Source organism: Emys orbicularis, chromosome 2 (genome assembly GCF_028017835.1).
Source record: "Emys orbicularis isolate rEmyOrb1 chromosome 2, rEmyOrb1.hap1, whole genome shotgun sequence".
In the NCBI taxonomy this organism is placed as follows: domain Eukaryota; kingdom Metazoa; phylum Chordata; order Testudines; family Emydidae; genus Emys; species Emys orbicularis.
The window spans coordinates 91868315-91884847 of record NC_088684.1 but is presented as its reverse complement, the minus strand read 5'-3'; the positions used below and the strand labels follow the sequence as shown (position 1 = coordinate 91884847).

The following is a 16533-nucleotide window of genomic DNA, read 5'->3' as shown; positions in this document are numbered from 1 at the left end:
ATTGACTTTCCCATTTAGATTGTAAGCTTCTCTGGGCACGGACTGTCCTGCTTAAATGACTCTGCAGTGGATGAAGTGCTGCATGTCCCACTTTATAGCCGTAGTGCTTTTCACATGGTCCTAGTTCTATTGCGTCACTAGGATAAGTCTGAAGATGTTGCACCTTTAAAGTAGCATAGAGTGGCCCCAACTGGTGATAGCTGGAGCCAAAATGGAAAACATTAAACCTGAATGTTATTTACCCCTTCACATAACACAACAACCCCGAGGTCACCCAAGAAAATTAATAGGCAGCAGCTTTAAAATAGAAGTGTGAAAAAGTACTTACAATGCACAATTAACCTGTGGAGCTCGTTGCCGGGGATGTTGTGAAGGCCAAAGCTATAACTGGATTCAAAAAAGATAGGTCCATCAATAGCTATTAACCAGGTTGGGCAGGGATGCAACCCCATGCTTTAGGTGCCCTACACCTCTAACTGCCAGATGCTGGGACTGGATGACAGGGGAGGGATCACTCAAAAATTGATCTGTTCATTCCCTCAGAAGCATCTGGCACCAGCCACTGTTGGAAGATCGGATACTGGGCTAGATGGACTGTTGGTCTGACCCACTATGGCCGTTATTGTGTTCTTATGAGCAAAACCAACCCTGTCTTACCACCTGCCCCTTTACAAACACTTAAAATCACAGAACTTTAAATGTGAGGTGGAAGGAGGGGACTCTAAACCCACCCACTCAAGTGCAGGCGAATGCAGTAGCTACAGGTGGGCTTGTGGCCAGACAGCTGCAGTTTCACAAGCTGTCTGAAAATCTTTCAGAATGCTGGTGTCTTTTCCAGTAGGGACTCTGCGGGTGAGGTGACCAGCTGACTCTGGCTGACATTCTCCCCTTCCCCTGCCAGCTGAGTGCAGGTGAAGCAAGAGAATGGTTTCAAGAGGATGGGGTGGGAAAGCATAGGCCCCTTAGTACTGTTCAGCCTGGTGCTCTAGGAGGACCAGAGAAGGGCCTGGCCCAAATCCCACCCCACCTTGTTGTAAGAAGCCAGGGTGGGAACATGAGACATCACTAACTTGAGGGGCAAGACCAGGACCAGGAACCTGCAGTGGTTCAGTGCATGACCAGCTGAGAAGTCCCATCCCCATGGCCTTGTGTCCTTTTATCTGTTTTGTCTTGGTTTTTGGAAATCCTAGTAGCCTGGCTGGCTAAATCAGAGGAAGTCACAGAGTCTGGCTCAGCATGTGCTCCTTGAGAACAACCTCCCCACCATCCCTTCTCAGATTGCTACCCCAGCCCTGCCCTACCCTACCCCTCTGCCTCTCACACAGTCAGATACGCTGCCAGGCAGATATGCTTTGACTGTGATGCTCAAGGTGTGAGCCTACTGGTATTTCTTGGTATGGCATCCCCTACATCTGTGGTGGGTGGGTATAATAGGCTGGGGGAGGCTAAGCCTCCCCCAACAGACACTGCCCCACCCATGTTGCTCCTCTTCCTGCCCCCACTCCTCTTTCCCTCCACAAGGCCCGCCTTCATTCTGCCCCTTCCCGGAGGCCCCCACCACTCACTGTGTTGCTCCTCTCCTCAACCCTCCCTCCCCCGAGATCGCCACTGCTCACTGTGTCACTCCTGTCTTCCACCTTCCTCCCCGCCCCCCAGGTCCCTACTGCCTGCCATGTGGCTCCTCTCCTCCACCATCCCTTGAGGCCCCCACCACTCACTGTTGCTCCTCTCTTCCACACACCCCACCTCCTGCATCATTCCTCTCCTTCAGCCCCGCTCCCTCAAGGTGCCCACTGCTCACCAAGTTGCTCCTCTCCTCCACCCCGCTTCCCCTGAGTCCCCACCACCACATCGCTCCTCCGCAGCAGAGGAGAGGTGCAATGGTGAGCAGCTGGGGGGCAGGGGTAAGCAGAAGCGAGGCCTGGCGTGGAGTGGGGTGGTGTGTGGGCAGGGCCTCAGGGAGGAGGCCAAGTAAGGGTGAGCCTTGGGGCAGAGCAGGGAGTGAGGCCACAGTCTGTGTGCCAGGGGAATATCCTGCGTTCACACCAGCCTTCCCAAATGCTGGAGCCACACGCCGCCCATGCCTACCTATCAGGTAAGTACAACATTGTGGCTGGGCACGTAGAGAGACTAGGGAGCTTGTCTGAGGACAGGGGAGACAACAGAATAAATGAGTTTAGCAGACGTGGTGAGGGAGGAACCAGGGAAGGAAGGTGAAAGGGGGAATAGACTAAAAATGAGAGAGGAGAAAAAAGACAAACAGAAAACTCAGGTGGAGGATATAAAGACTAAAGAGGAGGAGCAGAAACAAGATAGGACTCAAGCAGGGTAAGTTTCAAAATAAAAACTGCCAGGCTTGCAGATAAAGGTAGAAAATCAAATGAAGGGACTGGGAGAATACAATAAAGGAAACAGTGGTACTATTAGCAACTCCTCTCTCCAAATCCATTACTGAAACATCTCAATTTTAATTCTGAAAGTGGGGCAGTGATTTGGAGGGAGGAATAGATGCACTCCCATGCATGGCTCCACTCAAACTGGTCCCTTGTGCCCTTTCCTACTGAGAAGTGACTCGGGGGAGAAAGAGGGACGATGTCCAGGTTTTCCCTCCTTCAGGAAAAAGAGAGCTGGAGATATTCTCAACAGAACCCTTCTCAGTACACAGTAGAGGTTCTCTTTCCCCAGGAGACAACTACAGTTAGAAGTGCATGTTGAGAGAGAGTGAATTAGGTGAGGGCGTAGGATTTCAGGACTCCATGGTGCTCCAAAGGTTCAGAATTGATACTCCAGATGTTAATTCAGTGTGCACATAAAGACAGCAATATAGAATTGCCTAATGTTCACCAGATGAGCACACAAACCTCTGGCATCCCTCAGGTTTATGGCTTATTTGAAGAATTGTCCCTGGCCATTTGTTTCTAAATGGAGTCAACTGTGGCTGATGCTCCATCCTTAATTTAATCTGTATTGCAATACACAAGCAATTGCATGTACTATAACTAAGATAGTAGGCTGTTGGGAGATTTCCATCTTAGCTATTTAAGGTACCTATCGTGATATCTGAGCACATTTTAAACTTGTTCTTGTGTAGTGTGAGCTAGAAAAAGCCATGCTAGAAGTTTTAGTTACATAGGAGAAAGACTAGTAGCTGTAGATCGTACAAGTTAGTACAGTAGTATGCTCTTACTCTCTCTGGCTGTAGAGCACAGAACGTTTGTCCACTCTTTTTCTTTAACCTAACAGTCATCATAGCCACAGTGTTTGTGAACTTATTTGTCTGTGAGTCCCCTCTTTGTTTTGTATAATATTAGATGTTAAGTCCTCATTAACATGTTTAGAATTTCATGTAATTCTTAGTTAACATTCAATATAGTGTTAAAACCATATTCCCCAATCTCCTGCTATGTAATGTTAATTTCCTTTTGCATAATTGATCATTTCAAAGAGTATAGTCAGCTCTACAGTTGGCACTTTCTTGACCTTTCAAAGTACACCTATCCAGTGTCCATGGATATCTGGGTATACACTTGTAACAGGGCCACTTGCATCTTTAAGGGCTAGGAACTAGCCAGTCCTCTTCAATTTATCGGATCCAGCTGGGAAGGAGGTCAGGTGATGGGCATTTTTAATTTATTAAAGATAATTTAGTACAGATTCAATATGGATAAAACTAAGTAGACAATTTTAGATTATAAAATAAATACAGTTTTGTCTAATGAATTTTTTAAAATTCTGACTCCCTGAAATCAACTTAATAAATATTGTAATCTTATTAGACGTGATGGATGTTGGGACAAAATAAAATTTTTCTAGAGTATTTGTAAAGTTCTTTAAGTACTGAGTAGTACTTTGGCTTAAACAGCATTTTGGGAGGGGGAAGGAAAGAAACAGAAGGTTCCTGAAACTTTTACAGTTTGGGTTTTCTGATTATTTTTTTTCTTTTGGCCTTTCCCTAGAGCTCTTCCAAGTACTTGAAAAAAATCAGTTTTATGGAATGTAAGGCATATGAGTTGGTTTGTACATGTGCTTCCTTTTTACTATCTTTAATATTTTTATATTCAATTCATAGGATGGGTGAGCTTACACAAGTTCTGCAGTGTTGTGCATGAATTTCATATAAACGTTGTGTGTGATCATTCTGGGACAAGTTGGTAAAGGATTCCTGAATACATTGCTAGTGACCTTTGGTTCTCAGTTCACTTGATGTCAATATAGCACTGACTCCTGAAAACACTCTTCTTAAGAGGATACTTGTCATTTGTATTTAGATTTGCTGTTAAATGTCTGAAGTCAAATATCAGTGTCAACATTTACTATACAAAAGAGTAGAATATGATTAAATTTTAATTTATTATGAATAGATTCTGCTCCTGGCACGTAGGTACTATACATTCAGTACAGAATAACACTTCAAAGACCCACAAGATTTTTGCTGTTATTGCTGTTCACAGTTTGATGAAAACAGGACAGCCCTATTTTCAAATGACTTTCCATCCCCATTCTACCTCTTGTACAACTTTTCATAGAAGACAAGTTTTGTTTATTTAAACAAATCTAGTGATCTCTATATTTAAACTTTTAGGCCAAAATTCTAAAATTGGATGCCTAAAATTAGCCTCCTATATAAAAGTGGCATGATTTTCAGAGGTGCTGATCTCCCTCAGTTCCCACGGAAGCCAACGGAAGCTGAAGGAAACTCATCATCTCTGAGAATCAAGCTACTTTTTTTTCCTCTCTATTTTTTGAAGAAAGGAGGATGGAGATTAAATATGGATATACAAAACTAATTTTAAAAATCCATATTTGAGAATTTTGATGTAGATTAGAGTGTGTAAGACAGAATTTCTTTATTCATTGATCTCTTCCTCATCATCTTCAAATGTTTCCTCTCCATCATTTGCCGTAGCTTCTTGGTACTGCTGGTACTCCGAAACCAGGTCATTCATGTTGCTTTCTGCTTCTGTAAATTCCATCTCATCCATCCCTTCTCCTGTAAACCAATGGAGGAAAGCCTTTCTCCTGAACATGGCAGAGAACTGCTCAGAGATCCTTTTGAAGAGCTCTTGAATAGCTGTGCTGTTGCCAATGAAGGTGGAGGCCATCTTGAGGCCACGGGGTGGGATGTCACAAACTGCCACTTTGACATTATTTGGGATCCATTCCACAAAGTAGCTGCTGTTCTTGTTTTGGATGGCCAGCATCTGCTCATCAACCTCTTTCATGGACATGGGACCTCGGAATACTGTTGCCACTGTTAAATATCGTCCATGTCTTGGGTCACATGCTGCCATCATGTTTTTGGCATCGAACATCTGTTGAGTGAGCTCTGGAACAGTGAGTGCTCGGTATTGCTGACTGCCTCGGGCTGTCAAAGGAGCAAACCCTGGCATGAAAAAGTGAAGGCGTGGGAATGGCACCATATTTACTGCCAGTTTTCGAAGGTCAGCATTCAGCTGGCCTGGAAAACGCAACGATGTAGTTACTCCACTCATTGTAGCAGACACCAAATGGTTTAAATCTCCATACGTCGGGGTGGTGAGCTTCAGGGTGCGGAAACAAATGTCATACAAAGCTTCATTATCAATGCAGTAGGTTTCATCTGTGTTTTCAACCAGCTGGTGGACTGAGAGTGTAGCATTATAAGGCTCCACCACTGTGTCAGAGACTTTTGGAGAGGGCATGACACTAAATGTATTCATTATCCTATCGGGATATTCCTCTCGGATTTTGCTGATTAGTAGCGTTCCCATGCCAGAACCTGTTCCTCCTCCAAGGGAATGAGTGAGCTGAAATCCTTGCAAGCAATCACAGTGTTCGCATTCTTTTCTTACAACATCAAGCACTGAATCTACCAGCTCTGCTCCTTCTGTATAGTGTCCTTTGGCCCAGTTATTTCCTGCACCTGTTTGTCCTGAAATAATATAGGATAAAGGAAGAAAATATTACTGATAGGGTTTGACGGTTGGAGGCTTGATGATCTCAAATCACATATAATTAATTGTTCTAAATTTGTGAGCTAGTAAATCATACTCTCTGGTCTTCCTTACAAATATGTACAGAAGAATTACTAGTGGCATTTTTTGACAATGAGCACATAGAAAAGTATTGTTAATTATGTTAGCTGTGATTTCTGACAGACACTGAAGGGGAAATTAGGTTTTCCAAATATTAACTGAACTTTATCTTTAGTTACTAAGTTTAGTTGAATTTACTTCCTGACTTTCTCTCAGCTTGGATAGTGAAAATTGGCTAGTCTGTTTCATGGTCATGTCTAATAATTTTGACTTTTTAGTTCCCATTCATAAACAATATTTGAATTGTAGACTCCGCAGAGGGAATGGTATTCTTTTAAAAATAAGCTGTTTCCACTGAAAGATTTAAAAATAATAATGAATGCATTGCTTTATACTTCCCTAAATGGTTTAAAACCTAAATTCCTTTTAATGTCCTAACCTGGTGTGAATCTTGTCATTTTAATGTATATTTTGTGATCTTTATCACGAAGGTGCCAGATTAAAAAACTCAGCAACCGAACCTCTCTATACATCCGCAGAGGAGTTGTAGCAATGGGCAGTTTTAGAGCAAGTTTCACATGTTACTTTGCCTATTGTGCCTCGTCCGGGCATCCCTGATGTGGATGACCCAATTCTAGGCATAAGAGAGTGTGTTTCAGTTTCCATGCCCATTAATTTATTTTTCTTGGCCTTGTACCTGCATCTTGTATCCGCACTGACTCCAGTGCAAAATAAGTGCAAAACACAACTATCCTCATCTGGCAGTGGAGCCAGTGGGGATGGGGGGGGGTGATCGACACCCCTCACTCGTGGCCTTTAAGTGTATGTGTGGCACCTTTTCACACAGGGCTGGAGACTGAGCCTGCCCCACTCTCACCCAGCAACGATGGCTCCTGTCCTGCAGGGCTGAGCCTGGCTTCGCATTCCAGGCATTGTGACATGGCACATGGGGTCACATGGTGCTGTGACCCCATGTGCCATGTAGGGTTGCCCTGGAGTCACCAGGAATTAAAAATTAATCTTTCATTAAAGATTGTCATGTGATGAAACCTCCAGGAATACGTCCAACCAAAACTGGCAACCCTAGTGCCATGTCACAATGCCACTCTCTCACATTTGGCTTGGCCGCTCCTCTGGAGGGGTAGCCCTGCCAAGCCTGAGTGATGCTGCAACCCATGCACCGTGTGGCAATGCCTGGAGTGGGGAGCCAGGTCCAGCCTCACAGGACAGGACCCACTGCTGCTGGGTGAGCATGGGGCAGACTGATTCTCCAACCCCCACCCCTCCTCTGGGTCTCCCCTCTGCAGCACCACGCAGGGATTAGGGTTGCAGTGCCAGGGCACGGGGTGCATTATGGGTGGTCAGTGCCAGCTGGGTGGGACAAAGAAGAGGAGTGTATTCATCAATACATTGCCTCCCTGCTTGCAAAACATGGCTCTACCACCGTCGGGTAGTATTTTACACACAGGTTTCTCACTTTACACTGGTGTAAATGACTGTGTGAGATGCAGAATTAGGCCCTAGATTTTAAAATTACAGCACTTCATAGAGAACTGGGGGTTTGAGCTTCACTTTGAAGAAACTCTCTTGTTCTGTTAAGCTATTTTAAGAAAATTTGAGTTGTTAAAATGTTTACTTTTGTCTTATGTTACTGGTCACTTTAGTTTATATTCAGTGAATTTTGTCTCTGTATTTTGCCTTCTCCAAAACAGATCTAGAAATAAAGTTGACTCCTTGCTTTAGAGGCTTTTAATACCCCTAATCCAGTTTATTCCATAAGCACAAAGCTATCATTTGTTCACATTTAAAAGCTCGCTTTTTATAAATAATATGATGCATATGCCACCAAATCATAGACACGAATCTTTTAAATTAAAGTATGTTAGTGTTTCATGTGGTTACTGGTTTCAAGCAAGGAATACAATTTCATTCAAGGATGAAGCTGACCTTCTGAAACTAGATTTTATGCCAAGATACAATGCTATATTTAACTTGATGTAACCAAAACTATGCTTCTTTACTTAAGTGACTGGCTTGAATCAAGATGTTGGTGTAAATAGGGGCCAAAGGTCTGATCTTGCAAGTTACTGAAAATGTCTAGCAGGTAGTGAGTGCCCTCAACTTTCATTAATTTCAGGAGGAGCTGAGGGCACTCAGCACCTCTCATTGCTGCTCATTGCTATAAGATTGGGCCTCCAACTTTTCCTCAGCTTATGTTTTCTCTCTCCATGCCACATTTTCCCCTCCCATTACAATATGGATGCTACGGGAGCTCCTTCCCTGTGTTGTTTCAGTGTTGTTCTATTAACTGGATAACAAAAGGTGCTAATAGAGGACCAGGTTTTTACGCTCCTCTTACTACTTTTATGAATAGTCCCATGAACTCAGTGGGACTACTTTTATGAGTAAATGCTACTCAGCATGAGTAATGGTTGCAGAATCAGACCCAGCTTCCAACTTTCATAGCTCTGCCCCACTCCTTTTCACCTTCTACCCACCCTCCATGACCAGGTTTAAGCCCCAGTCCATGTGCTGTGATGCGCTGCTGCCAAACCATCGGGTCAGCTAAACTGCTGGTTTTGGTATTGTTTAAATATCTTGTAACTTCACCATACCAATTTCAGTTTCCTTGTTCCATTATTGGTTAGCTAAGACATTGTTCTATACGTTGTTATAGCTTCCTCTCTCTTGAGAATGTAGGAAGTTCTGTATTTCCTGTCCAGCTGTGCAGAGTGCAAAACAATATCCTCCCAGCACTGAATAAGATAAAAATTGTCCTTGCTCTGCTTGAGCTAACCACCCCCTGTGCGTACTGCAGCCCATCAGGCAGCATCTAGCAAACAGATACTACTGTGCTGTGTATTTTGTAGGATCCTAACAAAAGATTCTGCTTTGCGCAGTGGCAGTATCATAGCCAATGAGGTTAATCCGAGGCGTGATTATTGCTAGTTGAAATCTTTCTCTGAAAATTGTCCCAGGAGTACGGGTAGCAGAATGTGGCTCAGAGATGGGAATAGTGATAAAGCATGAATGGAAACAAAACATAAGTAGATAAATTGATGGGGAATAAAGCAGAAAAAGGCAAATTACTCAGGAAAGATAGGTGCATGTGATTTGTTCAGTACAAAGAAATTAAATAGCAAAGATTATACTTATTTTCCCTCCTTTTATGTAGATAGTTATCTTTTGACCTTAGGAACACCTATTTTACCTCATTGAGTTGATAAATCTGTGACAATGCAGAGATATGATCTCATCCTGCTCACCAATAGGAGACTTTTTTTTTTTTAGCTTCGAGTTAAATAACGCAAACAAATCCAAGGCAATGAAAACTGGTCTCGTAAAGGATGTATAGAGGGAACAAACATAACCTACTATAAAATAAACATCTGACAGAAGGCTGTATATTTTTAAACTGCAATTGTCTGATGACAGTATTAAATCACAGAAGGAAAAACAAAAAGGCTCAAGTTGTAAGAAAACATTACTTAATGTTTTACTTAAAATATTTATATTGGAGTTGATCGGCATACAAATTGCTCTCCCTTGTGATAGAATATTAAATCTGGGGACTTTAGAAGATGTTTTGCTGTATTTTGAACATTCTGAATGATCAGATTCACATTTTCATTAGATACAACAAATTGTTATAGCTTATGACACTATGATGCGAAAATTTGCAGTTTATTAGGCTCAAGTAGATGCCCATCAGTTTACTCATACAGACTGTGGTAAATTATACTTTACCACCAAACACAATTGTGTTAGATCCTACTGGTCAAACACAGAGCCTACTATATTAAGGTTGTGGAACAATTCCCACTATAAGACCCAGTTTTCAGTTGCTTATAACTTTGCCAAACTGTAACTGTTTGGGCTGAAAATGTCCATGCTGGATGTCTGCCCCAGGCTGAATTATTTTTGCAACATTTCAGTCAACATTGTACAGCCATTTCTGAGAATGAGGCTAGGGGAAAATACATTGTTTTGCCCATGTAAAAAAAATTCTGGCAACCTTTTCTTTGAACAGCTCTAGAGCTCCCATGCTTTGACTGTGGGGTGGCCTTTGTCTCAGGATTTCACTTTTTGCTATCCTCATGAAACTCTGCCCACATTTGGCCAGGGTATAAGCCTTTGAAAAAAGTCAGTTTGCATATGCTCAAAGATTGATTGATTTAATTTTTAGCAGCTAAAATCTCTGAAAATTCCCATCCTCACTGAACATGCTCAAGTCTCTCTCAGCTCCTAGTACTGACCATACTGTGCATGTGTCATCTCCAGAGAGCAAACAAGCATGTTCCAGCCCTGTGTGTAACTCTCCCTGTAATGAGTATATTCCAGCCTTGTGCTGTAACTCCCCCAGGCACAGTGGGAGCAGGCATCAGAACTGATAGGGCACCTGTCTCTCCTGTGCACACACATGTACTTGTGCACTCTCACACCCCCACTGGCACCCTGGCAGCTTGGAGGAGGACACTGATTCAAACGCAAAGGGAACAAACTCCGGACTGGGGAGAGGGAAAGGAATAGATTGGAACAAGGAGCCTGCTGAGACTGGGACTGCAGGGGGGAGGGAGAGAGAGAGAGAGAGAGACTGACTGGGACTTGGGGGGGAGTGGCTAAACTGGGATTGACACTGGTTGGGCAGAGAGGCTAGGACTAGTTTGACAAGGAGACCAGGAGCTGGGGAAGGGGGTGAGGAGACTGGGAGACAGTGAGGGAAAATGGGGCAGGGAGGACTGGGAGCTAGTTGGCTGGGGGATGGCGACACTGAGATTAGATAAGGAACTGGGGGGAGGACGGGTGACTGGGACTGGCTGGACAGGGAGACTTGGACTAGGAACCAGTGGGGGAGAGGAGAAAGATCTACCAACAAGCTGGTATGGGGGGCAGGGGACTGGGAATGGCTTGTCAAAGAGACTGAAGCAAGGAGGAGAAGGGAAATTACTCTTCTCATCCCAGTCCAATGCTATAACCAGCAAACTTGCTGCCTCATATGAAAGAGGAATTATTTTCCCTGTGCTTATTCATATTTTAGGTCAATAAGCTTGTTAATGTAAACTTTTACTCCTATTGACTTTAGTGGAAATTTTAGGTGTGCAAGGAATGCAGGATCAGGCCCGACATGCACAGAGAACTCTAAGGCATTTGATGCACTTTAACTGACCTACTTTAGCATTTTGATGTGCTACAACTATAAGTTCTGACTTAAAAAAAGCAAAAAGCTGAGTTTAGGAACAAATCCCTCCCTATAACCATAGATCTGAGATACAGCAAATATAGAATCACCATCCTCTGCCACAGAATCCTTAGTGGGGCCCATAACAGATATCAAATAATAAATAAAAAGATGGGGGGGGGGCGAGCTTTATTGGCTTTTGACACAGTAGATTTCCATTTCAGTTCTAAGGCACCCATTCACCAGATTTGTAGGACAGTGCCTGATGCTGGCATTAGGCCCAGCATGGGACACCAATTGATCACATGCTTTTAGCTCATTGTTAGTTTAGCAGGAAGAGAGTATAATGTAGTGGAGGGCTGTTCAAGAAGTTTTTAATTTATTTTGCTGTGTTTTGAGATGGTTCCAGGCTGCAAAGTTCTGATTCAGACTTTTCAGAAGTGTAGGTGAGTTCATTTTCATGGGTTTGATTTGGCCCACTATTGAAAAAGGGAGCCGTTGTGAAGTTTGGGTTCAGAAACAAAGTTTCAGGTTGTTTGGATCTGTGGTTTTGGATCAGACCCACCTCTGCTTACTATAATTTAAAAGCATTTTAGAGGAACACACACACCCCTTTACCATAATTGCCAGGAAGTTTAATGTCTGGAAAGGGAATGGGGATACTGTTACAAAAGCAGTTAAAAATTTAAAGGCCTTTGAAAGTGTATAGCCTTTTATTCCCCTCCTCAGTTGCAAGGTCTTGGGGTTTGTTTCATTTTCCGCTACCAGCCTAATATTTATCCTTCCCATGCTTGTGTTTGACACCTTCCTTATGTTGACATAGCACACCAACTTGTATGTTGCAGCCTAACAATAATCTGGGGAATGGTTTTTGTGGTTAAGGCATAGAACTGAAAACCAGGAGATAGCGGTTCTAGTGATAGTTCCAGGGCCGCCCAGAGGGGGGGGGAAGGGAGTGGGGCAATTTGCCCCGGGCCCCGCAGGGGCCCCCACGAGAGTTTTTCGGGGGCCCTGGAGCGGGGTCCTTCACTTGCTCCAGGGGCCCCGGAAAACTCTCGTGGGGCCCGGGCCCCCGGAGCTTCTTCCGCTCCGGGTCTTGGGCGGCAATTCGGCGGCGGGGGGTCCTTCCGCCCCGGGACCCGCCGCCAAAGTGCCCTGAAGACCCGCGGCAGGGGGTCCTTCCACCCCAGGACCTGACGCCGAAGCGCCAGGTCTTCGGCAGCAGGGGCCCCCCGCCGCCGAAGACCCCAGGCCCCCTGAATCCTCTGGGTGGCCCTGGATAGTTCTGCCTGGACACTTAACTTACAGATGCTTGAGTTTCCTCATCTGTAAAATGGGTCTGATAATACTCTCTAACTTGAAAGGGGGTATTGTGAGGTTTAATTCACTAGTGTTTGTAAAGTGCTTGGTGACCCTCAGATGGAAGGTGCTACAGAAGTATAAAGTTGAAAAAATTCTCACTCGATGGAATCTCCCTGTTTGCTTTCAGAGTGACAGTTCTGTTTGGTTTCGAGCTGGTTTCTTATTTTACTAGAAAAAAACCAACTACACCAGCATGCGGTTGCACCTAATCTGCTTTGCACACCGTTTTCCCCCCCATTTCTGACTATACTGCACACTGACCTACTGAAAAGGTAAGAAATTCCATGGTCAGTGAAGAATTTCATGCCCATGGAATTTATATAAAACTATGGCTCCAACTAATAGTGGAATTTGTGAGAGAGAGAGAGCAGTTCCCTTTTTCCCCCTGCAGAATTTCCCTACCCTTTTAAAAGAAGTTCAGGAACCCTGTAAGTTCAATGAATATAGCACAATTTAGAGTATCAGAAAATCATGGGAAATATTTAGTATGTTTGTGTAATTCAGAAAATTGTCAATGTAATTAATAGAGCAATGTTTGACCCTCTTTTGGATTTTTGTTTTGTTTTTGTTTTGTTTTTGTGGACAACTGATATTTGGATAATTGAACTGTACTGTTCAGCTACCAAACTTCTTGTTACTAATGGCTGCTTACAGCTGTTCGCATAAAAAAAAATGTAAGCTCTTCTGTCCCCTCTATCCCAAAGTACATTTTGACAGTTAATTTCTTGGTAATTGAGCACATGTTTTAAAAGGAAAACATGATATCCACATACCAAAGATGAAATTATCAGGTCGAAACAGTTGACCAAACGGACCAGATCTCACACTGTCCATGGTTCCTGGCTCCAAGTCCATTAAGACTGCTCTGGGTACATATTTCTGTGCTACAATAAAAATTAAAGACATCCTTAGTATACTGAAATAGACTAAGTTCCTTCTATTATATTTCTTAATATATAAACAAATTATATGTCATAGTATGTAACATTCTTAGCTTGCTCATGTATCCTGATACAACTTGTATTCCTATATAGGTGTCTTTCCTCTCAAACATTATAGGAAAAAATCACTTCTGGTTTAGCAGCTGATTTAAAATCCTTTTGTTTTTTGTCATTCATCCATCTAAATTACATTTTAAAAACTGCTCTTCTACCAGTTGATATCCATATATGTAATTATCTGGGGAAATATAGGTTACATGTCCTTGGTAAACAGTTTATCATATATTACATGAGTAGAGGGTCTTTTATTCAAATAATCCCCAGATATTTTATAAATGTAAAGAACCACTTGCATCCACCACTGAAATGGAGCCACTTCTGGGAGGTGGAAAACAGCAGCTGTTTAACAGCACACACCACCACTATACAGTACAACAGTTAATAACAGGAAGTGAAAAATGTCTTACCCAATTGAAATTGTAGGGGGAATTTAGGTAGAAAGAATTACCCGATCTGAAATTTGTCCCACACTTTGCAAAAAGTGCCAGGGATCTTGAATGTGCACAAGTGATCCAGATATCAGTTTTACAACCCATATGGAGGAAACATCTTCAGCAGCACAGTACCCACTAACACCATACTGGGGTATTGATTCCCAGCATTCAGGGAACACTGCCATCTTAGTGAGTCACCATCACTTCCCGAGGCCCAACTTTTCTTAGCTTCTGAACTCGTAGTCAGTGTACTCTGGGGACAAGCTCACGTTATAAACTGCTTAGTGGTGTCAGTCAATCAACAGACACGTTTATGTGACTTAATCGTATATTCACAAGCAAAAACTCCTAGCAAACAAAAAATAAATTCAGAGCTGTTTGCACCATTTCCTTCCTGCTGCCTAGAGAGAGGGAGTCACAGCAGATGTTGGGTTGGGTGGTTGATTGGAAGACAATGCACACATGTCTAATCAAGTTTTGTAGCTGAAGCTATGAGTAAACCTTTGCTTTCTTCACCATTTTAACATGCCTCCTCTCCCAGTTAGGGAATATCACTCTCCTCGCCCCTCCTAACCTCCTCCGGCGGCGGCAGCACTTACAGGATGATTCATTATAGTAGACATTGATTCTCTCCAGCTGCAGTGCTGAGTCACCAGCGTAGCCTCCTGCTGGGTCGATGCCATGTTCATCACTGATCACTTCCCAAAACTTAGGGAGGAACAGAAAAAGGGAGAGAAACTTGGTTAAAGGAAGACGTGAGCAGATCTGTTCTCACCAAAAAAAAACCCCAACCCTGTGTCTCCTTCTTTCACCAGCGTCAAAATAATCCAAACCCACCCACACTTGGCAGGGACTGGGAAGCCCTTGGAGGCATGCCTTGCCCTAACAGCTGCCGGATTCTTGGCATGTCTGAGAGCTGCTTCTCTGAGCCCCGCCCTGACCCTGGCCCGACCAGCAGAGAGGAGATGGGGTGGGGTTGGAGAGAGACAAAAGCCTGGCAGCAGATCTACCCCAGGATTTAACACCAAACACAGCAAATGGTTAACATCACAAACTGTTTGCGGGGCTATTTTACTGGTTGTTGCTTTTATTTTTGCTGCTTTTCTTTCTTTGATCCACTACTCCAGTTCATTTTTTTTGGCTATTGCTTGTAGTTTTTCCAAAGCCTTTTATGGTCACATGAAGGAGGCAACTTTTGCTAGTTTTCAAGCTCTCTGGTCTGTATGCACCGACCCCAAGAGAAGTCAGAGTCCAAACTTTTTGTTGTGAGAAAAAACACCGCCTCTAAACGGCCATAGATATCAGAGGAAAATGTTTTCACCCCTCAGCCAAAAGGCTAGAATTTCTCAAGATAAGAACATCCTAAGGCAATGACACGCCTTGTTGCTTTGCAGAACTTTTCGTTGTGCTGCTGAAGGACTTAAAAAGCAGCTGTGGTACCGTTGTACAACAAAACACAACATCTTCAAAAACAACTACATTTCCCTACGTGCAGTTCTTAGGAAATAATAAGTGAGGATACTATTTAGAGGAGGAAAAGATCTCTTACCTTAGTTCCAATTTGGTTTCCACACTGGCCAGCCTGGATGTGGACAATTTCCCTCATTGTGATACTTACAAGTGTCTCTCTCTCTCACTCTCAGACTCTTTGCAGAGTTCAGCTATGTGCAGTGTGTCTCTGGCTCAATGAGTGTTTTATTGGCTCTGGGACTGTGATCTTCCCTCCCAGCTCGGCTCACTAATAGCCAGCCCAGGCTGAGCAACTGGCTTTGGCCAGCCTCCACTGGGGCTGGATCTCTGTGTGAATGGCATTTCAGCTCATCTTTCATTTCTGGTCCAGAATGATGTCAAGGGGCCAAGACTGGAACAGGCTAATACATTAACCATTTGGGAACTTGCATTTTCCTTACTCAGAAGTGTCTATTTATAATAGACAAGATAAATAAAATAATACCAAAGTAACAATAATTTATGGACATAATCATCACATCAAACTTGAACACAGGTGACTGTACTTTACTGAGAGCAGGTTAAATAGTTTTTTCACCCCAAGTTTGGTGGCTGCATTTTCATAATACTTTTTTTTAATTTTAGCATTAGATAAGTAGGGAAATAATTAATTGCTCTCGCGTTGTGTGATTAGTATCTTAGCACATACCTGCACGTTTGACATTTACAATAAAAGTCCCAAATATTTCTCGCATGGAGTCAGTTCACTCCTACACAAGCCCACATTTTGCTTTTAATCTTGACAATAGTTTGCAAATATCAGGTTAGTTAGCTTCACAACACCCCTGTGAAAGAAGGGCTATCCAATTTGACATGGAAGGAAACCATTGTCTTCACTGGGATATTTGCATGAGGATGGGTTTGCAACATCAGGCCTTAAGTGTCAGAGCTAGGGTTGGTACCACATCCTGTGCTCAGACCGCTAAACCATACACCACTTATAACAATCATAATCTTGCAAATCTATAGTTATTTTTATATCACTGTTGTGGTTAGAAGCCCTAGTCATGGACCAAGACCCTATTGTGCTAGGC

General features: G+C 43.3%; 1 protein-coding gene and 1 pseudogene across 5 annotated transcripts; one reads left to right on the top strand and one right to left on the bottom strand.

Annotated features, from left to right (window-relative positions):
- Positions 1-4847: 4847 nt before the first annotated feature.
- Positions 4848-15596, bottom strand: TUBB6 (tubulin beta 6 class V). 5 transcript variants are annotated; one of them, XM_065397874.1, is made up of 5 exons: positions 15540-15596; positions 14590-14698; positions 13329-13439; positions 5891-5911; positions 4848-5806 (listed from the first exon to the last, which is right to left on the bottom strand). In XM_065397874.1, the coding sequence occupies exons 1-5, from the start codon at positions 15594-15596 to the stop codon at positions 4848-4850; spliced, it is 1257 nt and encodes a 418-aa protein (XP_065253946.1). The 5 variants fall into 5 exon arrangements, with proteins under 5 accessions (XP_065253946.1, XP_065253945.1, XP_065253948.1 ...); XM_065397873.1 differs by having other exon boundaries at positions 4848-5911; XM_065397876.1 differs by lacking the exon at positions 5891-5911 and having other exon boundaries at positions 4848-5794.
- On the top strand, positions 8903-8985 carry LOC135875315 (U4 spliceosomal RNA; annotated as a pseudogene).
- Positions 15597-16533: the final 937 nt, after the last annotated feature.

Bases quoted from the DNA above. Each gene is read 5' to 3' on its own strand.
- TUBB6 (XM_065397873.1), bottom strand. From the start codon at position 15,596: ATGAGGGAAATTGTCCACATCCAGGCTGGCCAGTGTGGAAACCAAATT. The intron at 13,440-14,589 runs GTAAGTGCTGCC...TTTTTATTGTAG, and splicing joins CTACTATAATGAATCATCCT to CACAGAAATATGTACCCAGA. The intron at 5,912-13,328 runs GTATGTGGATAT...ATATTATTTCAG, and splicing joins ACCTGATAATTTCATCTTTG to GACAAACAGGTGCAGGAAAT.